A 25514-nucleotide genomic window follows, 5' to 3' on the forward strand; every position below is an offset into this window, starting at 1 on the left:
GGTCCCCGCCAGCGGCACCTGTTCTCCCCGCGGCCGGCGGCGGCGCTCTGCACCCAGCGCCCGGGCCAGGCTTCTGGGACATGTAGTCCAACCAGCCTGCTGATCATTGCCCCAAACATTCCTCGCTCTCCCCATGCTCAGGTTTGCAATTGCAACCGTAACAACCAGTATTTAGACAGCTCCTTCAATGCAGAAAAACATCCCAAGGTGCCTCACAGGAGTGTTATAATCTAAACAAATAAATTTGATACAGAGCCACATAAGAAGAAATTATGGCAGATGACCAAAAGCTTGGTCAAAGAGTTTTAAGGAGGTAAAGAGGTTTGGGGAGGAACTTCAAGAGCTCAGGATCCAGACAGCTGAAGGCATGGCCACCAATGGTTGAGTGGTTATAATCAGGGATGCTCAAGAGGGCAGAATTTGAGGAGCGCACACATCTCGGGGGGGGGGGTTGTGAGGCGGAAGGAGATTACAGAGATAGGGAGGGGCGAGGCCATGGAGGAATTTGTAAACCAGGATGAGAATTTTGAAATCGAGACGTTGCTTAACTGGGAGCCAATGTAGGTCAGCGAGCACAGGGGTGATGGGTGAGCAGGACTTGGTGCGAGTTAGGACACGGGCAGCCGAGTTTTGAATGACATCAAATTTACGTAGGGTAGAATGTGGGAGGCCAGCTCGGAGTGCGTTGGAAGTAGTCAAGTCTAGAGTTAACAAAGGCATGGATGAGGGCTTCAGAAGCAGATGAGCTGAGGCAGGGGCGGAGACGGGCAATGTTACGGAGGTGGAAATAGGCGGTTTTATGCCGCTGTTACATGGCCGGAAGCTCATTTCAGGGTCAAATATGACACCTCAGTTGTGAACAGTGCGGTTCAGCCTCAGACAGATGCTCGGAAGAGGGATGGAGTCAGTGGCTAGGGAACGCAGTTTGTGGCGGGGACCAAAGACAATGGCTTTGGTCTTCCCAATATTTAATTGGAGAAAAATTCTGCTCATCCCATACTAGATGTCGAACAAGAAGTCTGACAATTTAGAGAACATGGAGAGTTCGAGAGAAGTGGTGGTGAGGTAGAGCTGGGTGTCGTCAGTGTACATGTGGAAACTGATGCAGCACTTTTGGATGATGTCGCCAAGGGGTAGCATGTAGATGAGAAATAGCAGGGGGCCATGGATAGATCCTTGGGGGACACCAGAGGTAACGATGCGGGAGTGGGAAGAGAAGCCATTGCAGGTGATTCCCTGGCTACGATTAGATAGATAAGAATGGAACCAGGCGAGTGCAGTCCCACCCAGCTGGACAATGGTGGAGAGGCGTTGGAGAAGGATGGAGTGGTCAACTGTTGCATCGGGATTACTGTCTACTATTTATTTATTATATATAAAAAAGAAAAAGGACTTGCATTTTTTATTTTAAAGAAACATGAAATCCTGGAAATACTCAGCAGATCCGATGCACTGGTTCAGCCTCAGTACTGTGCCCAATTCTGGGCATCGCACTTTAGGAAGGATGTGACGGCCTTGGAGAGGGTGCAGAAAATATTTACGAGAATGGTTCCAGGGATGGGGGACCTCAGTTTCGTGGATAGACTGGAGAAGCTGGGGTTGTTCTCCTTAAAGCAGCGAAGGTTGAGAGGAGATTTGGCAGAGATGTTCAAAACCATGAGGGGGCTAGATAGAGAGAAACTGTTCCCATTGGCGGAAGGGTCGAGAACCAGAGGGCACAGATTTAAGATGATTGGCAGAGGAACCAAAGGCGACATGAGGAAAACCTTTATTACGCAGCGAGTGGTTAGTGTTATGTATTGAATAAAGAATCTGACCAGATACTGTAAGCTCAAAGTAGTGTGTGACTGTAGTCCTTTATTTCAGGTCTCCAGAGTGCCTCTCCAGCCTGTGAGGCCTCCTTATGTACCTGTGCTCCCAAGGGATTGTGGGATCTCTTGGGACTCCAGGGGATGAGCCCTCTGGTGGTTAAACATTGTATTTACAGGTTTACATATATAAGTTAGGATCTGGAATGCACTGCCTTAAAGAGTGGTGGAGGCAGATTCAATCGTGGCTTTCAAAAGGCAATTGGATAAGTACCTGATGGAAAGAAAGAGCCATCAAGTGTAGTAATATACAGACATGTTGTTTTATTACTAATTGTGATAATTAACAAAGGGGCCGCATTCGATTTAACAGGAGTCATGCCTGAGCTTTTGTCCATGCCTTCAGAAAGGAAGAAAATTGGAAAAATAAATTCAGCCTTGTCAAAGAAAAAAAGTACTTTCATGAACGCTAAAGGGAAAAGCCTCGCAGATTGGTCTTGCTTTTTATTTTACTTTTCAGATCGCTTACATCTGCAGTAGATTTTCGACATCATCCGAAAACATATTGGGTTTCACATGTACGCATACAACACCCAGCTCTACCTCACAACCTTCAATCCTTCCACTGCCTCTGTGTTGTCAGGTAGTCGTCCGACATCCAGTAGTGGGTGAGATTAAATTTCCTCCGATTAAACATTGGAAAGACTGAAGCCATTGTCTTCAGCCCCATCTACAAACTCCGTTCCCGAGCCATCGATGCCATCAGCCTCCTGGCCACTGTCTCAGACTGATCTCGACTGTCTGCGCCCTATTTGACCTTGAGCCTCTGATCACTTATCCTTTCCATCACGAACACCGCATACTTTCACTTCCATAATATCGCAGATCTCTGCCACTGCCTCAGCCCATCCGCTGCTGAAACTCTCATCCATGCTATTGTTACCTCCAGACTTGACTATTCCAATGCTCTCCTGGCCGGCCTCCCATCCTCCACCCTCCATAAACTTGATTTCATCCAGAACTCGGCTGCCTGTATCCTAACTTGCACCAAGTCCCATTCATCCATCACCCTTGCGCTTGCTGAAGTACATTGGCTCTCAGTCCACCAACACCTCAAATTTAAAATTCTCATCTGTGTGTTAAAATCCCCCCATGGCCATGCCCTTCCCTATCTCTCTAACCTCCTGCATCCCCAAAAACCCTCTGAGAACTTGCATTCCCCCAATTGTAGCCTCTTGTGCATCTTCAATTTCCTTCGCCCCACCATTAGTGGCCGTGCCTTTTGCTGTTCAGGCCCTAAACTCTCAAATTCCCTCCATAAACCACTCTACCTCTCTCTCCTCCTTTAAGATGCTTCTTAAAACTTACATCTTTGACCAAGCTTTTGGTCACATGTTCTAATGTCTCTTTCTTTGTCTCAGTGTCACTTTTTGTTATTGTCTGATTACATGCCATGGGACATTTTACTACGTTAAAGGTGCTATATAAATGCAAGCTGTCGTTGTAGTTTATAACAATACATAATTATATTAGAACTTGTTGTTTGAAATAATATAAATTTTGTAAGCAATTTATTTTAATTATTGTGTTTGGTTTGGTTTGGTTTAGGTTAGCCTGAATCCAGAATCTAAGTGAAAGATAAGTCGTTTGTCCCTTAATTTCAGCTCGAATGGGTGAGGGTCAAATGTAAAGAATAAGAGTGACATTGTACAGAATATCATTCTGAAAATTCAGTGATAATCTTCTAATTCTCTTTCAACGCCCTGCAAAGACTTACCATGCTGCCTTAGCCCTTGCATTCGAGTTTCCTGTTTACACTGTTATGTCACAACACAATGTCTTCTAGCATTCCCATCCAGCTGCATAGTGTTATGTCTTGAATAAAGAATCAGACCAGATACTGCAAGCTCAAAGTAAGGTGTGACTGTCGGCCTTTATTACAGGTCTCAGAGTGCCTCTCCAGCCTGTGAGACCTCCTTATGTACAGGTGCTCCCAAGGGATTGTGGGATCCCTTGGGACTCCAGGGGATGAACCCTCTGGTGGTTAAACATGGTGTTTACAGGTTTACATATATAACAACACTCCCCCCCCCCCCCCGCCCCGCCCCATCAAAGTCAATAGTATAACTATTTACAATGTGAGTCGATCTGGGGCCTTCCTTTCCCTGGTTGATCGTCTCGGTGCAAATGCTGATTTTGGTGAGTCGCTTGTTGGGCCCTCGCTGGGCTGCTGCGCAGCTGGCCTTGCTGGGCTGCTGGACGTGGTGAGTCCTGCTGGGCTGCTGCAGGCGATGGGTTCTGCTTCGTGGTCAACTGCTGGATCAGTTGCCACTTGTGTGTGTGTGTCTGTGTTTGTGTGTGTGTGTGTTTGTTGGAGGGTCGAAAAGGGTAGTGTCTATTGTGGGTTGTTCTGGATAGTCCGTGAATCTGAGTTTGATTTGGTCCAAGTGTTTCCTGCAGGTGAGTCCATTTGAAAGTTTGACCAGAAACACTCTACTCCCCTCTTTGGCCAGGACAGTGCCGGGAAGCCACTTGGGACCTTGTCCGTAGTTCAACACAAATACAGGATCATTAATCTCGATTTCCTGTGACACATTTGCGAGATCATGATATGTATTCTGTTGAAGCTGCCTGCTCTCTATCTGTTTGTGTAGATCAGAGTGGACTAATGAGAGCCTTGTCTTAAGTGCCCTTTTCATGAGCAGTTCAGCGGGGGGAACCCCAGTGAGCGAGTGGGGTCTTGTGCGGTAACTAAGCAGGACTCAGGATAGGCAAATCTGCAGTGAGCCTTCAGTTACCCTTTTCAAGCTCTGCTTGATTGTTTGCACTGCTTGCTCTGCCTGACTGTTGGACGCTGGTTTAAACGGGGCAGATGTGACATGTTTGATCCCATTGCAGGTCATGAACTCTTTGAACTCGGCACTGGTGAAGCACGGCCCATTGTCACTCACAAGGACGTCAGGCAGGCTGTGCTTGGCAAACATGGCCTGCAGGCTTTCAGTGGTGGCAGCAGACGTGCTTGCTGACATTATCACACATTCAATCCATTTGGAGTACGCATCTACAACCACTAGGAACATTTTTCCCAAGAATAGGCCTGCATAGTCGACATGGATCCTGGACCACGGTTTGGAGGGCCAGGACCATAAACTTAGTGGCGCCTCCCTGGGTGCATTGCTTAACTGTGAACATGTATTACATTTGTGTACGCAGGACTCTAAGTCTGCATTGATACCGGGCCACCACACGTGGGATCTGGCTATCATTTTCATCATTACGATGCCTGGGTGGGTGTTGTGGAGGTCACTAATGAAGGTGTCCCTGCCTTTTTTTGGCACCACTACCCGATTACCTCATAGGAAGCAGTCTGCCTGTATAGACATTTCATCTCTGCGCCGCTGGTACGGCTTTATTTCTTCCTACATCTCTAACGGGACACTAGACCAACTCCCGTAGAGCACACAGTTTTTTACTAAGGACAGTAAGAGGTTCTGGCTCGTCCAGGTTCTAATCTGTCGGGCAGTAACAGGTGATTGCTCACTCTCGAATGTTTCCATTACCATAACTAAATCTGCGGGCTGTGCCATCGCCACCCCTGTGGTGGGCAATGGCAGCCTACTGAGAGCATCGGCACAGTTTTCTGTGCCTGGCCTGTGGCAGATGGCGTAGTTGTATGTGGACAATGTGAGCGCCCAGCTCTGGATGCGGGCCGATGCATTCGTATTTATCCCCTTACTTTCAGAAAAGAGGGATATAAGTGGCTTATGGTCGGTTTCCAATTCAAATTTGAGCCCAAACAGATATTGATGCATTTTCTTTACCCCATAAATACACACTAACGCTTCTTTTTCGATCCTGCTTAAGCCCTCTCAGCCTTAGACAGACTTCTGGATGCATAAGCAGCCGGTTACAATTTCCCAAATTCATTAGCTTGTTGCAGTACACACCCGACCCCGTACGACGACGCATCACATGCTAGTACCAAACGCTTACATGGATCGTACAACACAAGCAATTTGTTTGAACATAACAGTTTCCCAGCTTTCTCCAAGGCATTTTCTTGGCTTTTGCCCCATACCCATTCATCTCCTTTACGCAGTAAAGAGTGCAGTGGTTCTAACAATGTGCTCAGACCCGGTAAGAAGTTACCAAAGTAGTTCAGGAGCCCCAGAAACGACCGTAGCTCCGTCACGTTCTGTGGTCTTGGTGCATTCTTAATTGCCTCCGTCTTCGACTCGGTGGGCCTGATGCCGTCCGCCGCGGTTCTTCTCCCCAGGAACTCCACTTCAGGCGCCAGGAAAACGCACTTCGAGTGTCTTAGCCTGAGCCCCACACGATTAAGCCAACTAAGAACCTCCTCCAGGTTCTGCAGGTGCTCGACGATGTCCCGACCTGTGACCAAGATGTTGTCCTGGAAGACCACGGTGCGCGGGACCGACTTCAGCAAGCTTTCCATGTTCCTCTGGAATATCGCCACGGCCAATTGAATCCCAAACGGGCATCTGTTGTAAATGAAGAGACCTTTGTGCGTGTTGATGCAGGTGAGGCCCTTCAATGATTCCTCCAGCTACTGCTTCATGTAGGCCGAGGTCAAGTCCAGCTTCGTGAATGTTTTTTCCCGCGGCAGCGTCGCAAATAGGTCATCTGCCTTTGGTAGCGGGTATTGATCCTGCAGGGAGAAACGATTGATAGTTACTTTGTAATCACAACAGATTCTGACGGTGACGTCTTCCTTGGAACAATCGGACTGGCCCACTCGTTGAATTCGGTCGGCAAAATGATGCCCTCTTGTTGCAGCCTGTCCAGCTCGATCTCCACCCTCTCTCTCATCATGTACGGTATCGCTCTCACCTTGTGATGGAGGGTCGTGCCCCCAGAATCAAGTGGATCTGCACTTTCGCTCCTTGGAACTTCCCGATGCCCGGTTTGAACAGCAAGGGGAACTTATTTAGGACCTGCGCACATGAAGTGTCGTCGTCCCAGTTCCAGCGTATCTTTCCCAGCCAGCTTCTGCCGAACAGCGTGGGGCCATCGCCCAGTATCACCCAGAGTGGTAAATTGTGCACTGCTCCATTGTAGGAGACCTTTATGGTAGCACTGCCGATTATGGGAATCAGTTCGTTTGTGTACGTTCTCAGTTTAGTACGAATGGGAGTCAGGATTGGCCTTGAGGCCTTGCTGCACCACAATTTATCGAAAGTCTTTTTGCTCATTATGGACTGGCTTACGCCCGTGTCCAGCTCCATTGACACTGGGAGTCCATTTAATTCAACCTTCAGCAGTATTGGGGGACACTTTGTGGTAAATGTGTGCACCCCATATACCTCTGCCTCCTCAGTCTGAGGCTCTGGTTCATCTTGATCCACCGTGGATCTGTCCTTCTCTGCAACATGGTGGTTTGCAGGATTATCAGGGTTTGCAGCTCGCCTGCACATATGTTGGAGGTGTCCCATTGCTCCACAGCCCTTGCAAACGTATCCTTTGAAGCAGCATGAATGGAAACGATGATCACCCCTGCAGCGCCAACAAGGTGTTAATGGCCTTGTACTCACCACCCTTGATGGTGGACTCTGAGACATCTGTGGACGTGCAGCTGCAGGCATGTGTGACCTGCCCTGTACATTTCGATTCAAAAACAACATTACTTTGTTCACAGTACTTGCAGCAGCATTCGTGTGCTTAGAAATTTGCTTGGTATTGTCACTGGTGGCGATGAACGCCTGGGCTATCGCTATGGCTTTACTCAAGGTTGGGGTCTCTACAGTCAATAGTTTGCGAAGTATTACCTCATGGCCAATGCCAAGTACAAAGAAGTCCCTGAGCATGTGCTCCAAGTGTCCTTCAAATTTGCAATGTCCTGCAAGGCGCCTTAGCTCGGCGATGTATCTTGCCACTTCCTGGCCTTCAGACCTCTTGTACGTGTAGAACCGATACCTCGCCATCAGAACACTTGCCTTCGGGTTTAGATGCTTCCGGACCAATGTGCACAAATCATTGTACGACATCTCTGTGGGTTTTGCTGGAGCGAGCAGATTTTTCATGAGGCCATATGTTGGTGCTCCGCAAATGGTGAGGAGGATCGCCCTTCGTTTGGCAGCGTTCTCTTCTCCTTCCAGCTTGTTGGCCACGAATTATTGGTCAAGTCACTCTACGAAGGTTTCCCAATCATCTCCCTCTGCAAATTTCTCCAGGTTGCCCACAGTTTTCTGCATTGTTTCGGTGGGGTTCGTCATCTGTATCTTGTCGCCAGTTGTTATATCTTGAATAAAGAATCGGACCAGATACTGCAAGCTCAAAGTAAGGTGTGACCGTCGTCCTTTATTTGAGGTCTCAGAGTGCCTCTCCAGCCTGTGAGGCCTCCTGGTGCTCCCAAGGGATTGTGTGATCTCTTGGGACTCCAGGGGATGAGCCCTCTGGTGATTAGACATGGTATTTACAGGTTTACATATATAACACAGAGTATAAATGATTCAGATTTTATTTGTCCTGTGGTGTGCACGAGCTTTCATAAAGCAGGAAGGATGGCGGCAAGGTGCGAAGATCATATCTACATTGCAATGGCTATATTTCAGCAAGCCTCTCAAGCATCCTCATTAGGAGTGACATTTGTCCACTGTGAACTATTTTCATAAGTGTCACTTGAAAAAAAATAGTATTCTTATATAAGTTTGCAGTTGACGCTGATCTCATGTCACTTTTTGACTCAGTGATAGAGCTCTTACCTCTGCATCAGAAAATTGTGGTTTCAAGATTTTCATAGAAAATCTAGGCTGATGCTTAAGTGGTGTACTGAGAGAGTGCTGCATGATCAGAGATGCAATCTTTCAGTTGAGGTGTTAAACCAAGGTCTTGTCTTTGGTGTTGGGTGGATCTGAAAGATCCCATGACATTATTCAAAGAAAAGCATAGGAGTTCTGATGTCCCGGCCAACATTTATCCTTTAACCAAAACCAATTAAAAAAAGATTATCTGGACATTTATCTCATTGCTGCGTGCCAATTGGCTGCTGTGCTTTCCTACATTACAACAGTGACTACACTTTGAAAGTGCTTCATTGACGGTGAAGCCCTTTGGGATGTCCTGAGGACATAATGGGTGCTATATAAATGCAAGTTCTTGAACTTTTCCTCAGTGTTGATGGATCTGCATCCTCAGTAAGATAAGTGGTTCCAGTGAGTGTTGGTGTTGTACAACATCATGCAACCCACAAAGGTTCATTTCAACATGCTTTAACAATGAGAAGCTATTGACTACTTCATCAATACCAACCACAGGATTGAAAAGTGTCAGTGGGGCTGGATGTATGGGCAGAGAAGCGACGCTCGAAAATTTCAATGTAAGATAAAAATGCTCCGTGACTGCCAGTGTTGAAATATGTGCGCAACTTCATAGACCTATTGTACATAAAGCACTGATGATCTAGCTATTCATGTACCAAATGAGTGTCCATCATCATCATCATAGGCAGTCCTTTGAAATTGGGGAAGATTTGCTTCCACTCTAAAAGTGAGTTCTTAGGTGACTGTACAGTCCAACACGGGAATTACAGTCTCTGCCACAGGTGGGACAGACAGTCGTTGAAGGAAAGGGTGGGACTGGTTTGCCGCATGCTTCTTCCGCTGCCTGCGCTTGGTTTCTGCATGCTCTCAACGACAAGACTCGAGGTGCTCAGTGCCCTCCTGGATGCTCTTGCTCCACTTGGGGCGGTCTTTGGCCAGGGACTCCCAGGTGTCGGTGGGGATGTTGCATTTTATCAAGGAGACTTTGAGGGTGTCCTTGAAACGTTTCCTCTGCCCACCTTGGGCTCACTTACCATGCAGGAGTTCCGAGTAGAGCGCTTGCCTTGGGAGTCTTGTGTCAGGCATGTGGACGAAGTGTCCTGCCCAACGGAGCTGGTCGAGTGTGGTCAGTGCTTCGATGCTGGGGTCTTTCAATGCTTCAACGCTTTTCTCTTGAATAAAAAAGACTGAGGGGTGACCGAATAGAATTATGAAAGCTTTTGATAGAGTGGATACAGAGATTAGGCGTGGGCAGATACAGCAGGAGCAGCGAGAGACTGTGGAGGGATGTGATCGGGGCCCAGGGGAGGTGTGAGTCCGGGGCCAGAGACCCAGGGCAGCAGGGGCCAGCCCACGCTGTGATATGTGTGCGCACTAGGTCCATGCATCAGAGCTGCTCTCCAGTCATCGTGGGTAATCCTTGCCACTGGACCAAGCTCTGTCAAGCCCGTGTGGTGGCTGGTCTGCAACGGTCAACGTTAAAAAAAATCCACGCACAGGCATCTTCCACCCTTGAGGATGTAGTTCGGGTCCTTCATTGATCCACCTGTGAACTCATCCTTTTTTGGCATGGAAGCAAGTCATCCTCATTTCGAGGGACCGCCAATGACTGCCTGACTGACTGGGGTCCATATAAGTAGGGTATGACACTAAGAGCCTTGGGCTCTGCAGGAGTTCTGAAGTCAAGCCCTAATCAGCTAAATATCGCTTCTCGGCCTTTTGGCTAAGATCATGCGTAACTGACCTGACAGGGGAGTAACCATGACCCCAAAGTGGTTCTCCCTGGATCAGGAAGGTGGTTCTCCTATGCTTTTTGGAAATAGAAGGTGGGTGGGGTGGATTGACCCATCCACCTCCACGGAGGTGTGTGGGGGGCCTGACCCATCCACCTCCATGGCACAAACCTGGTATTGCAGTACTTCCAGGAACGGTGCAGTGGCTCTCGGCCTTTTGGCTAAGAGCATTGGCGCAGAGTGATCCTTGATGTGTGCAAGGTGACCTCTGGCGTTTGTGATTTGACAAAGAATTGAAAAGATTGGCTACGAATTAAAAAAAAAAATAGATATAAATATAGGCAGCAGGCTCTCAGCATCTTAGAAGGGAAGCCACACGTTTAGTGAAGGCATTTATACTTGAGCAACATAAACAGAAGTCTGTTGACATACTAAGTACATGTTTCAGCAGAAAACCATAGTTGCTTACCACAGGAAGTTTTGAAATCCCTGAGTATGCCAAGTGCTGTATGTACATCACTTAATAAAATGTTCGTCACGCCTTGCTTCAAATCTTCTTCTCGTGAACCGCCACAACAAAGTGATTTTTATTTTGCACAAAAAGTTTAAAAACAAATATTTTATCACTGGCTGTATCTTCTCATAAACATAAACAATGTATCTCGATTTGTAACAAAAAGAAATCACAGAATTTATGGCCTAGAAATTGGAACGCATCTAAATCAGCACCCTCAGATTCCAAAACACCTTATGTTAAGTGTTATGTCTCGAATAAAGCAATGTAACTGAGTACTGTAGACGTGAGTAAGTGTGACCTTAGTCTCTTTATTCTAACTCCAGAGTGTTGGTACAGCATGGGGGGCCTGCTTATATACAGTGCTCCCAAGGGATGCTGGGATCCGTTGTGACTCCAACAGATACGCCCTCTGGTGGCGGTAGAATGCTGGTTACATAGAGTCTGCAGGCTGTGCCATTTCCACCCCGGTGGTGGGCAATGGTAGCCGACTGAGGGCGTCAGCGCAGTTCTCTGTGCCTGGCCTGTGGCGAATTACATAGTTATATGCAGACAGTGTGAGCGCCTATCTTTGGATTCGAGTAGAGGCATTGGTATTGATACCTTTGCTCTCTGAGAATAGCAATATGAGCAGCTTATGGTCGGTTTCTAACTCGAACTTAAGCCCAAACAGATACTGATGCATTTTTTTCACCCCATAAACGCATGCCAGAGCTTCTTTTTCAATCATGCCCTTTCAGCCTTGGACAAGATTCTGGATGCATAAGCGGCCGGTTGCAATGTTCCTTTGAAAATTAGCCCCGGCCGATCGAATCCCAAACGGGCATCTATTGTAGATGAACAGACCTTTGTGCGTGTTGATGCAGGTGAGGCCTTTCGAAGATTCCGCCGGTCCTGCGTCATGTAGGCCGAGGTCAGGTCCAACTTGGTGAACGTCTTTCCTCCTGCCAGCGTCACAAATAGGTCGTCTGCCTTGGGTAGTGGGTACTGGTCCTGCAGCGAAAAACGGTTAATCGTTACTTTATAGTCCCCACAAATTCTGACCGCGCCATCGACCTTGAGAACCAGAACAATCGGACTGGTCCATTCGTTGAACTCCACCGGCACAATGATGCCCTCTCGTTGTAGCCTGTCTAGCTCAATCTCCACTTTCTCTCGCATCATATATGGCACCGCCCGTGCCTTGTGGTGGATGGGTCATGCACCGGGAATCAAGTGGATCTGCACCTTCACCCCCGAGAAACTTCCGATGCCTGGCTCAAACAACGACGGAAACTTGCTCAGAACCTGGGCACATGAGGCACCATCGACGGGCAAAAGCGCTCGGATGTCGTCCCAGTTCCAGCGGATTTTTCCCAGCCAGCTTCTGCCAAACAGTGTGGGGCCATCTCCTGGTCCTATCCATAGTGGGAGTTCGTGCACCGCTCCATCATAGGAGACTTTTACTGCTGCGCTGCCAATTACAGGGATCAACTCTTTAGTGTAAGTTCTCAGCTTGGTATGAATAGGGCTCAGCTTGGGCCTGTGTGCCTTGTTGCACCACAGCCTGTCAAAGGCCTTTTTGCTCATGATGGACTGACTCGCACCCGTGTCCAATTCCATGGAAACTGGAATTCTGTTTAGTTCAATTTTTAACATGGTCGGTGGACATTTCGTGGTGAAGGTGTGCACCCCGTACACTTCTGCCTCCTCAGTTTGAGTCTCTAATTCAGTTTGATCCGCCATGGATCGGTCTTCCTCTGCAACGTGGTGGTTTGCAAGGTTTGCAGCTCATCTGCACATTCGCTGGAGGTGTCCCATTGTTCCACAGCCTTTGCACACATAGTGTTTGAAGCGGCATTGATGGGCTCGATGATCACCTCCGCAGCGCCAACAAGGTGTCAATTGCCTCGCATTAACGTTTGATGGCGGATTCTGAGTCATCTGAGGTCGTGCAGCTGCAGGCGTGTACGTTCTGCCATATGCATTCCTGCCTGAAAATGACGTTACTTGTGTACAGTACTTGCCGAAACATCTTTATGCTGTGAAATTTGTTTGGTGTTATCGCTGGTGGACATAAATGCCTGGGTTATTGTTATGGCTTTGCTCAGGTTCAGTGTTTCAACAGTCAATAGTTTGCGAAGGATAACCACATGGCCAATGCCAAGCACAAAAAAGTCTCTTAGCATTTGCTCCCGGAATCTAACAAATTTGCAATGTCCTGCAAGGCGCCTTAGTTCGGCGTGGTAGCTCGCCACTTCCTGACCTTCAGACCGCTGACATGTGTAAAATCGATACCTTGCCATCAGAACACTCTCCTTCGGATTTAGGTGCTCCCAGACCAGCGTACACAGTTCTTCATACGATTTGGTTGTTGGTTTAACCGGAGCAAGAAGATTCTTCATGAGGCCATAGGTTGTTGCCCCACAGACGGTGAGGAGGATCGTCCTTCGTTTGGCAGCATTCACACTCCCTTCCAGCTCGTTGGCCACGAAGTATTGGTCGAGTAACTCCACGAAGGCCTTCCAATTGTCCCCTTCTGAGAATTTCTCCAGGATGCCAATAGTTCTCTGCATTTTCGCGTGATGGTTCGTTATCATATCACCAGTTGTTATGGCCAGAACAAAGTAATGTGATTGAGTACTGTAGATGTGAGTAAGTGTGAGCTTAGTCTCTTTATTCTAACTCCAGAGTGTTGGTACAGCATGGGAGGCGTGCTTATATACAGTGCTCTCAAGAGATGCTGGGACTCCAACAGATACACCCTCTGGTGGCGGTAGAATGCTGGTTACATAGAGTTGCATACATAACACTTTGCTTTTCTGCTGTAACATGTAATTAGTATGTCAACAGACTTCTGTTTTTGAAGACCGCTGGTTTGCCAGCCAATTGCCTGAAGAAATTGACCGTGACAATTTTGTGAGGGGCCTCAAATGGATGTTTGGCCCCCTATTTACATAGGCAAAGAGGCTGACGCATGTTTCAGGCATGCGGCTTGGTCGCCTATGGAGGAGCCTGCACTAAAATGGAGGGCGGTGCACTTCCAGTGGAATGAACCCGCCAGCCACCTGCCATATTGGACCATGAGGCGTCCGTTTTTCGCCTGTAAGATCTACTTAAAGTCCCTTCTTAAAACCCACCTCTTTTGGTCACGCCTTCTAAATATCTAGTTCTTTGGCTTGGCAACCATTTTTTTGACTGATTATGTCTCTGTGAGAGTACGCCTTGAGACATTTTTCTACATTAACTGTACTATATAAATGTAACTTGTTGGTCTGTCTCTTTCCAATGGTGCTGGTAATTGAATCTGGTGAAATAAAGGACATGAGTCTTCCATACTTACTGTAGGCGGCAGCAGCTAAAGCAGGCTAAGAGATAAAAATTAATGCCGAAAAGAACTGTGGTACGATAGTCTGTATATACACCAGAAGAAGTATTTTCCTTTGTTGTGAAAATGTCAAATGTGTCTGAAATGTTTTAAGTTCTTTATTGTGATAAGTTAAATGAGTATGTAGTTACATGGTTTAATAATACCTTTTTAATCTGAGTTTCCCTTGCAGCTTGCTCTACATGTTTATGAGTTTCCTGCAACAGTTGCCTCTTCATTTCAGGAAGTTGTGTGGTATTTCTGTTTCCTGTCACGTGAATGATTTGTTCTATGACATTGATAAAACTGCGCAGAATGTGTATGTTTAGAGTGATGGCTGGGACGTAATGTCGCTATCGAAGTGAAGATTTTGTCTGGTATACCCAAAGTTTAATAGGAGCAGTTTCAAAATATGGAGCAAGTGATTGTAGATACATTGGACGTAGATCCGGGTGAGTCTGTCATTTAAAACATTGAACTGATACCTAGGTTAACGAACGAGAGAGAAGGGTCATCATTTTTGGCCTCAACAAGCTATGGTGAAAATGTCTGATTCTTTCTCATTTGTCTTTCATAATCATTTCTTGAGTCTTTGTGGGCCTTAACCACAAAAACAATAATAAAATGCAAGCACAATATTCCTAGATTTTACTTTTTTACTCAGGTCATTGAACTTTATTATTTATGTTTTATTGTATTAAACTATGCAGATATTTATTTATGTAACATACATTCACCAGCAGCTCACTGAGGGAAAGTATTCCCAACACTCTGACTGTCCGGGTTTGTAGATTGGAGTCATTACTTGGCTGAGTTTTTCATCCTTTTTCTTTCAAATGTTGTTATTTTCTGCCTTTCTTTTTAGTCTCCTGTGGCTGAGACTATTTCCCCATAGAGAGGACGATTAGGTTCCCAGGCATCTGCTAATGCTATTTTTAAGCTTTATTTTGTTTTCTGCTCTGGGGGTCTGAAAAACCTTACTGTATATAACCAGCACTATGGAAATGTTAAGAAGCTGTTGCTTGTGAGGAGGTGGATGAAAGTGGCCAGAGGTAAGTTGCCCAGTGAGCTGTCCCTTGTTGTCAGAGGGGGAGAAACTTACTTGAAATGTTGATTATCGCTTGAAGTTTTAAATGCTTTCAGTTACTTCAGCTTATTGGCTTAACATTTCAGTTATTATTTTTACATGGTTAGAGCTATCGCCACTTATGTACCTAAACCTGGTATGGAAATGCAGTGACGAACCTCAATGATTGGAACTTGCTAACCATGTGACTTATAATACCATGGAGTTTAACACAGACCAATCAGAAAGCAAGTTGGAACCCTACATTCATACTGACACAACAAATTTTGTTATATTGAAAGATAGTTTGTCAAACTATTCATCCTCTACCACCATCATCATTATCATAGGCAGTCCCTCGAAAGCGAGGCAAACTTGTTTCCACTCTAAAAGTGAGTTCTTAGGTGACTGAACAGTCCAATATAGGAATTACAGTCTCTGTGGGACAGACAGTGGTTGAAGGAAAGGGTGGGTGGGACCGGTTTGCCGCACGCTCCTTCCGCTGCCTGCTCTTGTTTTCTGCATGCTCTTGGCGACGAGACTTGAGGTGCTCAGCGCACCTCCTTCCGTAAACATGAGCTCATCCAAAACTTTGCAGTCCATATCCTAACTTGCACTGAGGCCCATTAACCCGTCATCCCAATGCTCACTGACCTACATTGGCTCCCGGTCCGGGAACACCTCATCCATGTGTTCAAATTCCCTCATGGCCTAGCCTCTCCCAATCTCTGTAACCTCTCCCAGCCCTACAACCCTCCGAGATCCCCCCACTCCTCCAATTCTGGCCTCTTGCCCATCCGCAATTTTCATCACTCCACCATTGCCGGCTGTGCTTTCAGTTGCCCAGGCCCTAAACCATGAAATCCCTCCCTAAACTTCCCCGCCTCTCTAACTCTCCTCCTTTAAATCGCTCCTTAAGACCTACCTCTTTGACCAAGCTTTTGGTCACCTCGCCTCTGAATCAGAAGGTTATGGGTTCAAATTCCACTCCAGGGACTGGAACACAAAAAAATCTAGGCTGACACTCCAGTGCAGTACTGAGGAAGTGCTGCACTGTCGGAGGTGCCGTCTTTCGAATGAGACATTAAACCGAAGTCCCATCTGCTCTCTCAAGTGGACGTAAAAGATCCCATGGCACTATTTCGAAGAAGAGCAGGAGAGTTATCCCCAGTGTCCAGGCCAATATTTGTCCCTCAACATAACAGAAAAACAGATTATCTGGTCATTATCACATTGTTGTTTGCAGGAGCTTGCTTGTGCGCAAATTGGCTGCCCCGTTTCCTGCATTACAAGTGACTACACCCCAAAAGTATTTCATTGGCTGTAAAGTGCTTTGAGACGTCCGGTGGTCGTGAAAGGCGCTATATAAATCCAAGTCTTTCTTTCTTTACCTGTCCTGATGTGGCTTGGTGTCAAATTTTGTCTTGTGAGGTGCCTTGGGATGTTTTTAAATGTGCTATACAAATGAAAGTTGTTGTTGTTGAATAGAATACATCCAGGGGCTGAGAGTTTATGAAGCAGGTGTCACTTATTGGTGCGTTTATTATTAACCAGTGATTTCCCCACATATATTGTCTGGTTATACTAATAATTACTGAACAGACTGATTTAAAGTGACGAAGATTTATCCAGATAGTTGCTTGACAAACAGGTATTTGCTCCTTCCTAACAGATCGGAACTCACTGTCAAATATTTCTCTGCAACCCTACTATCAAACCAGCATTTTCTGGGAACTGCCAAGTTACAAGACAGTGAGACAAAGAACAAAACGGCAGACTCCCAAAACCGAACAGCATCTTTCAATTCGGAGCTCAAGGATTGAGATTTCAAATCTCGAGCACACAGGCGAAGAGGAGCAGCTAGCTGAGGATGGCAAACAACCCCTGAGAGAGCTCCCCATCAATATGGGGGAAAAAAAGGAAGTGAGGTCGGTTCTGCCCCTTTGCAGTAATGTCTTGTATTAATATTTAATAAGTTTGGTGAATTTATCTGGAACTCACAGATTTGGATGCTATTCCCACAACATTCGGCAACAGTAAGAAGTAGCTAAATAAGGCTTTAAAAATTCTAGGATTATTCAAAAGATCCCAATGCATATGCTGCTGTCAAAAGATCCCTGACCACTTAAATGGCTTTCCTCTACCCGAACCATCCATAATCTCTGCTCTCGGTATGATTTTTCTTCTACATGTCCCTCTCCTTCCTTATGTCCCTTGTTTCTCTCCGCCTGATGTGTTCCTGTTTCCCCAACTTGGGATGACAGCGGCTGGAACGTAATATCCTGGATGCCGGTTATGAGAACACATGCTCATATATTCAGGGTTTCTCAGCCTGTCATGAAGCTCTGCATCTCTGACCAACGGAACCACCATTCAATGGGGTATGGCGAGTGGCCATGCTGTGGTCCGGAAGTTGATAATGCACTCACACATTGGCCCCAAGTTTCGGCCCGCGTCGAAAACGGCGCACCCCTGAGCTGGACGCCTGTTCTTCGCACCTAAAAGTGCGCTCGAAAAAAACTTCGATATTCTCCGGCTCCTCGGAGCTCGATCTCAGCTTGGCGCGGCGCGCTCTTCACAGCGGGGGGCGGAGCCAAACACTCGCGCCGATTCTGTAAGTAGTGGGGGGCGGGTCCAATTTAAATGAACCAACGTGGTGCCGGCAACCCTGCGCGTGCGCGTTGGAGCGTGCGCGCACGCGCGGTGTCAAACAAACATTGACACTCGGCCATTTTTAAAAGGACTCGGCTGCCGTCGAGCCCCTGACGCCGCTCCTATCCCATGGCCGAATGGCCTCAACCCCCTTGAAAAGCTGCGTGCGTCCGGTGTTGATCCTTCGGCTGCCGACCAGCCACTGACGCCGCTCCTATCCCATGGCCGAATGGCCTCAACCCCCTTGAAAAGCTGCGTGCCTCCGGTGTTGATCCTTCGGCTGCCGGCCAGCCACTAACAGAATGAAGGCCTGCCTGCAGCACAGCAGCTCAGCTCGAAGGCTGCTTGCTGCCGCTGTTGGGGCTGCCGTCGAGACACTGACACCACACCCCTGCCTGTCTCCAACATGAAAGGTCTGCCTGAAGCACAGGTAGGAACATGGTTTATTTAATCTTTTCTTTGCTTATAAATTTTTATTCAGGTTGGATTTATTTGTATAATATTTGTATAAGTATAACTAAGGATTGATTGTAGAATTTAATGACTTCCCTTCCCCCGCCTCCCCGCCCCCCCCACCTCGTTCTCTACGCCTAATTTGTAACCTACGCCTGATTTTCTAAAGTGTAGACAAGGTTTTTTCGAGCGTACAAAAATCTTCACTTACTTCATTCTAAGTTAGTTTGGAGTAAGTTTTCACTGCCGAAACTTTGAAAACAGGCGTCAGTGGCCGGACACGCCCCCTTTTGGAAAAAAAATTCTGTTCCAAAGTGAACCTGTTCTAACTGACTAGAACTGGAGCAAACTAAATGCCGAGAATTTGAATTTCTAAGATACTCCGTTCTACACCAGTTGCTCCAAAAAATCAGGAGCAACTGAGGCCGAAACTTGGGCCCTCTGTGTGGTGAGTTGTGCTACTGCTCATGAGCTGTAGTCCATTAAGCCAAAGCAAAAATCTACATTTTCCATTATCAAATGACTAACTAATGACTGTTCTCTTGGGTAGGGGCGGGGGAGGTAAGTAGAGTATCTTTGGGGTCAAACGGGCTCTAAGATGATACGTACCTCTGGCAATGGAAGACTGGAATTGAGACAACCCGTCAACCAGACTTGGTAATCTGATACCTGAGCCTTAACCAGGCTGGTTTTCGGTACTCCAGAGCACAGTCTGGATTACTAATGGGACTTGGAGATGAAGACGTTTCAAATCATCACCTTTTGGGGGCCCCAAAGCCTTGATATTTGTCAACCTGCACCAATGCCCCCTGCACTGAGGTGTGTCCCTACAGGGAGAGAGTGAGTGAGAGAGTTTGCAGACAAACGCAAACTGGACTTGGGAAAATTTCTCATTACCGTTGTTTGGAAACTCTTAAACATGTTACTAGGTTTCTCTGTCTTCCAGCTGATCAAATTTAAAAAAAATCTTCTTTCCTTCCTGCCTGGTCCAGATCACATCTCGACCATCAATGTCCAGTTCAGAATATACTAGGAACTTTCTACTGGCAGTGCTTAAATCCTAGATTTATATTGCAGTTCAACCCCTATTCAATCTATTGACAGGAGGGAAGAACAACACGTGATAAATTTGATTGACACAAATGGCTTCTAATCAAAGGGAATCTTTCAGAAAGATACAGCTTAAATATGTCTTACAACTGGCCTCAGTTTGGGGATGTGTGTAGTCCTTTATAATCCACTGTAATGAAACCTATATAATAAATATACCTTCCATCCATATACTCTCAACGGGAGATCAGTAAGAATCTGATCTAGTTCGTTGTTCAAAGCACTTAAGTTTTATTTTTCCACAGAGAAAAGAGAAAGTATGACACTGGAATCCTCACCAGCTGGGAGATGTGGCAGCGAAGCCAACAGAAATCACTGAAGAGTGGCAAGGAGGAAGTGATACACGCCATCTCCTGGTTAGAATTGTGGAAGAGATCTCTGAATGAGATAGAAGGTGTGAGTGACTTCTTTAGTGTAGGATCACATTCATAGCACAGGGAAGATCAAAGTGTCGGACGTTTATGTGAAAACAGCCTTCTCAGGGTGTTTCCAGTGGGAAATGGCGGTAATATTTTAGTGAAAGTAAACATCGCTGCAACTCGGTTCAAGGAGCTGAACAAATTTGTGAGAGGCGAGGACTTTTTTTTCTTAACTTTCTCTTGTAATAAGTTTACGAAAGAAAAAATTGGGGACAAAATTGGGGACAGAATGGACACCTGGAAGTGATCACATGAGCTCATGAAGTGGTTCAGGCAATTCATGCAGTGAATGCTAGTTATCGGGGTAATTACAACACTTTCAAATCAGAGATAACAGGGAACTATGGATAAAGAGCAAAGGAGTGAGTTATGGAAAGGAATTTCATTCAGATAGCACCTTTCACGACTTCAGGATGTCCCTAAGTATTTTACATCCAATAAAATACTTTTTGAAGTGTAGTAACTGTTGTAATGTAAGGGAAAGCAGCAAATAATTTGCACACAGCAAGGTCCCATAAACATCAATGAGATAATGGCCAGATAATCTGTTTTTTAGTGATGTTGCTTACTCAGCAGTAGTCTCACTGAAGGGTTCAGGTTGTTTATACAGAGAATATCAACCACACCCAGGGAGCATTTTAAGGCTGTAAATTTATTGAGATGTTATGATGCCATTAATCTCAAATTCATGATCAATTCGAAGCTAGTGAGAAAACAATATTGATTGTTTACAGAAGCAAATTAATATATAACAGGAACTGAAAACCCACAGCCCCTCTGGCACACTCACACTGTAACTTTGGCAAGAAAATTATGGAAGGGCTGGAAATTAGACCTAAATACGCCCATTGGGGATGGCCTGGTTCCAGCCACCCCAAATCAGGCTATCGATGTAAAAGAGGCCAGGGATGAGATAGGGACACCCTACTTCGGAAGTTCCTGCGTTCCTGGCCCTCGGAGAAAACCTGCTGCAGGAGCGGCAGAGATAAGTCTAGTGAGACCAGGTGTACCATTCTGCAGACCAGTGGAAGTGTGACCCGCCCAGGTGTCCAAGCTGGAATCATGGGCTGGACCACTGAAGAAGAACTGGTCTACTTTTTTTAAGAATCAAATTAAATCCAACTCCTTTACAAAGGGGACACCTGAGAGATGTTCCTGGGAGTTGGGATTAGTTGGGAAAACCGGCATCCACCATCGGGCCACTTTTCCAGCTCCTCAGTGGGTGGGAATCCTCGATGTTCCTCTAGTGGCCTGGGCGCCCACCAAACGGTGAGATCAGCAGCAAAGGTCACACGTGGGCACATCTCAGCACTTATGCCAGGATGCGTCCCCTCAGACTTTTGGGCCTCCATTTTGTTAATGCCATCAAACTGCTGCAGGAATGTTACATGTTCACTGTAATGTTGGCATTTTCCATATTACGACGATCCCATTCACTGATTTCCCTTAACACGTCTTACAATAACACACGGAGGAAGATTTTCTCTGCCGGTTGGACTTGAATCATAAGCCACTTTGTTTCAAATTTCGGTAGTATCCAAGTTTTTTGTCTTTGTGCACTGCTTGGGTGCCGCAAGCTACAGATAATATTTTCTCACTGAATATTAACAATAATTTGCATACATTTCAAGCCATGGATACCAACTGATGATAGTGTTAGATTTGCGGGGGGTTATCCATTAATAGCCCTATGCAAACCTCCAGGCCAATGACATTGAAACAGGACAAACCAACAAGTAAGGAATGTAAGAGCATATAGAACTGGGCTTTATGGGCTGGATTGGTAGGGTTCGCAGGCCATATATAAACATAAGAACATAAGAAATAGGAACAGGAGTAGGCCATACGGCCCCTCGAGCCTGCTCCGCCATTCAATAAGATCGTGGCTGATCTGATCATGGACTCAGCTCCACTTCCCTGCCCGCTCCCCATAACCCCTTATCCCCTTATCATTTAAGAAACTGTCTATTTCTGTCTTATATTTATTTAATGTCCCAGCTTCCACAGCTCTCTGAGGCAGCGATTTCCACAGATTCACAACCTCATCTCAGTTCTAAATGGGCAGTCCCTTGAGCCATAGTTTAGATACCCCAGCTTTATACCAAATGTCTGAAAGTTTAGACTTTCTACTCACGCTGGTATTTAATAAAGTTATGATATTCAGCATGGTTCAGCGACGAATGATGAATCTGGTGGACAGATACGTGTCTCCATCAAGATTTCTTTACTTCTGGGAGTAAATGGAAAATACATTGTCCTATTGGAGTGTTTCCTTGAATGAAATAATAATTGGGTCACATAATCTACACAGATACACTATTTGAATATTCAAAAGCTGAGAGTGTTTTGGCTGGACTGATGTGTTAACTCACTCCATTGTGCTATGTTATGGACTAGGTCGATATGGCACCGGCATCCAGTCATACTTCACCTTTCTGCGTTTTTTGGTTTTCCTGAATCTTTTTGCTTTTCTATTGGTCGGTGGTTTTGTGCTCCTGCCGTTCATCTATGTCAACAAAATGAACCTCAATCAGACAGACACGGAGCACCTGAGGAACAGTGAGTATGTTGAGAGTTTATGTCGCACTGAGCCATCACGTCAATATAAATCACCTTTAGTACACTCTACACATGTTCTTGTTTAAATGCAAGACCTGTTTAACCAAGACATGTTAAATTGATTGGTTCTCTGGGTATATCCTCCAGCCCCACAACTCCCCGAGATGTCTGCGCTCCTCTAATCCTGCCCTCTCGAGCATCCCTGATTATAATCGCTCAACCATTGGTGGCCATGCCCTCTGTTGCCTGGGCCCCAAGCTCTGGAACTCCCTGCCTAAACCGCTCCGCCTCTCTACCTCACTTTCCTGCTTCAAGACACTTCTTAAAACCTACCTCTTTCACCCCTACGCTAATTTCTACTTATGCGGCTCGGTGTCAAATTTTTAATCTCCTAATACTCCTGTGAAGCGCCTTGGGATGTTTCAGTACATTAAAGGCGTTATATAAATATAAGTTGTTGTTGTTATATAGTGTCCCAGTTACACTGCAGGCACCAGTCTCGGACTGGGCAGTGTCCCATTTACACTGTCACTGCTAGTCTCGGACTGGGCAGTGTCCAGTTACACTGTCACAGCTAGTCTCGGACTGGGCAGTGTCCAGTTACACTGTCACAGCTAGTCTCGGACTGGGCAGTGTCCAGTTACACTGTCACTGCTAGTCTCGGACTGGGCAGTGTCCAGTTACACTGTCACAGCTAGTCCCGGACTGGGCAGTGTCCCAGTTACACTGTCACAGCTAGTCTCGGACTGGGCAGTGTCCCATTTACACTGTCACAGCTAGTCCCGGACTGGGCAGTGTCCAGTTACACTGTCACAGCTAGTCTCGGACTGGGCAGTGTCCAGTTACACTGTCACAGCTAGTCCCGGACTGGGCAGTGTCCAGTTACACTGTCACAGCTAGTCTCGAACTGGGCAGTGTCCAGTTACACTGTCACAGCTGGTCCCGGACTGGGCAGTGTCCAGTTACACTGTCACAGCTAGTCTCGGACTGGGCAGTGTCCAGTTACACTGTCACAGCTAGTCTCGGACTGGGCAGTGTCCAGTTACACTGTCACAGCTAGTCTCGGACTGGGCAGTGTCCAGTTACACTGTCACAGCTAGTCCCGGACTGGGCAGTGTCCAGTTACACTGTCACTGCTAGTCTCGGACTGGGCAGTGTCCAGTTACACTGTCACAGCTAGTCTCGGACTGGGCAGTGTCCAGTTACACTGTCACAGCTAGTCTCGGACTGGGCAGTGTCCCAGTTACACTGTCACAGCTAGTCTCGGACTGGGCAGTGTCCAGTTACACTGTCACAGCTAGTCTCGGACTGGGCAGTGTCCAGTTACACTGTCACAGCTAGTCTCGGACTGGGCAGTGTCCAGTTACACTGTCACAGCTAGTCTCGGACTGGGCAGTGTCCAGTTACACTGTCACAGCTAGTCCCGGACTGGGCAGTGTCCAGTTACACTGTCACTGCTAGTCTCGGACTGGGCAGTGTCCAGTTACACTGTCACTGCTAGTCTCGGACTGGGCAGTGTCCAGTTACACTGTCACAGCTAGTCTCGGACTGGGCAGTGTCCAGTTACACTGTCACAGCTAGTCCCGGACTGGGCAGTGTCCAGTTACACTGTCACAGCTAGTCTCGGACTGGGCAGTGTCCCAGTTACACTGTCACAGCTAGTCTCGGACTGGGCAGTGTCCCAGTTACACTGTCACAGCTAGTCTCGGACTGGGCAGTGTCCAGTTACACTGTCACTGCTAGTCTCGGACTGGGCAGTGTCCAGTTACACTGTCACAGCTAGTCTCGGACTGGGCAGTGTCCAGTTACACTGTCACAGCTAGTCACGGACTGGGCAGTGTCCCATTTACACTGTCACAGCTAGTCTCGGACTGGGCAGTGTCCAGTTACACTGTCACAGCTAGTCCCGGACTGGGCAGTGTCCAGTTACACTGTCACAGCTAGTCCCGGACTGGGCAGTGTCCAGTTACACTGTCACAGCTAGTCTCGGACTGGGCAGTGTCCAGTTACACTGTCACAACTAGTCCCGGACTGGGCAGTGTCCAGTTACACTGTCACAGCTAGTCTCGGACTGGGCAGTGTCCCATTTACACCATTGCTGGTGGACTCAGACTGGGCAGCACCCTATTTACAGTGTCTGGCTGGAATGCCAGTTCGTCAGCCAAGGAGAGAGCTCTGCACGTGTTTAGCTACCGGCATCCATAGAGCTCCTTGCCCAGCAGTTACAGACGGAATAGCAGAGTCTGTACTGCCTAAATGGTGAACTGAATGCGCATAGGTTTAAAAAGTGTCCAGGGGCCCCAAGGGAGCTCCCATGCAGTGTCAAACCCATGGGTGTGAAACTACCCTCAGCCTACCAAGGGATCTCACCCTCTTCTCCCCTAACCCGGTTCAGGCCCGATGTTGATTCACATTACAATTTTAGCATTGGTGCAAATTATGAATCAATTCAGACTGACACTAAATTCCAGTGTAAACACATCTTTGGTATTGCACTCTCCTTACACTAGCCCATATTTAATTATACTGTGACCAAGTAAGATGCTGAGGACTACACAGCAAACATATCATTAACTATTTGTATTTCTAGTTTCCTTTTCAGTACCTGAATGCTTCAAGTACGATCCATATCATAAGGGCTTGGTTCCTTTTTATGCATATGTCTTGGATCTGCTCTCTGGGACAGTAAGTTATTATTTAAATTAAAAACGTGATTAAAATGAAATACTTTGTGTGTCACAGATTATTAAGTCCCAGATGGGAAGCAGCCAGTTCCCAAGTTGGGGTGAATTCACAACTAGCTATGGTGGTATTTGAAATCCTGACCTCTGTGTGACTAATTCAGTACCTTAACCATGATGGAAAAGAATGAATGCAGCTAAAGTTGATCGCACACAGAGGGTTTTCAGCATGTACGGAAGAGAGAAGCCCCAGCAAATTACAGTGTGACCACATAATCCCAAAACCCACAACATCACATTTCTGCTGCGCTCACAAAAGACGGCCTCAGAAACTGTGATTAATGCCTTGTGGTCTCAATTCGAGTTTTTAAATGAGGCGAAACGTTAACTCTGC

At 46.7% G+C, this 25514-nt stretch overlaps 1 protein-coding gene and 1 pseudogene across 2 annotated transcripts in view; both read left to right on the top strand.

The window, feature by feature from the left end:
• The first annotated feature begins 10290 nt into the window (after window positions 1-10290).
• Window positions 10291-10528, top strand: LOC139227285 (U2 spliceosomal RNA; annotated as a pseudogene).
• A 3964-nt stretch (window positions 10529-14492) lies between these two features.
• Window positions 14493-25514, top strand: part of LOC139226754 (transmembrane channel-like protein 7) — a 40464-nt gene continuing 29442 nt past the window's right edge. For both annotated transcript variants that reach the window (XM_070857747.1, XM_070857748.1), the window contains exons 1-5: window positions 14493-14632; window positions 16919-17174; window positions 19707-19855; window positions 22278-22439; window positions 25030-25124. In XM_070857747.1, coding sequence (XP_070713848.1) covers window positions 14593-14632; window positions 16919-17174; window positions 19707-19855; window positions 22278-22439; window positions 25030-25124 — 702 coding nt within the window. In that variant the 5' untranslated portion in view covers window positions 14493-14592. The remainder of the gene's footprint in view (window positions 14633-16918; window positions 17175-19706; window positions 19856-22277; window positions 22440-25029; window positions 25125-25514) is intronic.

This window comes from Pristiophorus japonicus, chromosome 16 (assembly GCF_044704955.1).
Source record: "Pristiophorus japonicus isolate sPriJap1 chromosome 16, sPriJap1.hap1, whole genome shotgun sequence".
Taxonomy (NCBI): Eukaryota; Metazoa; Chordata; class Chondrichthyes; family Pristiophoridae; genus Pristiophorus; species Pristiophorus japonicus.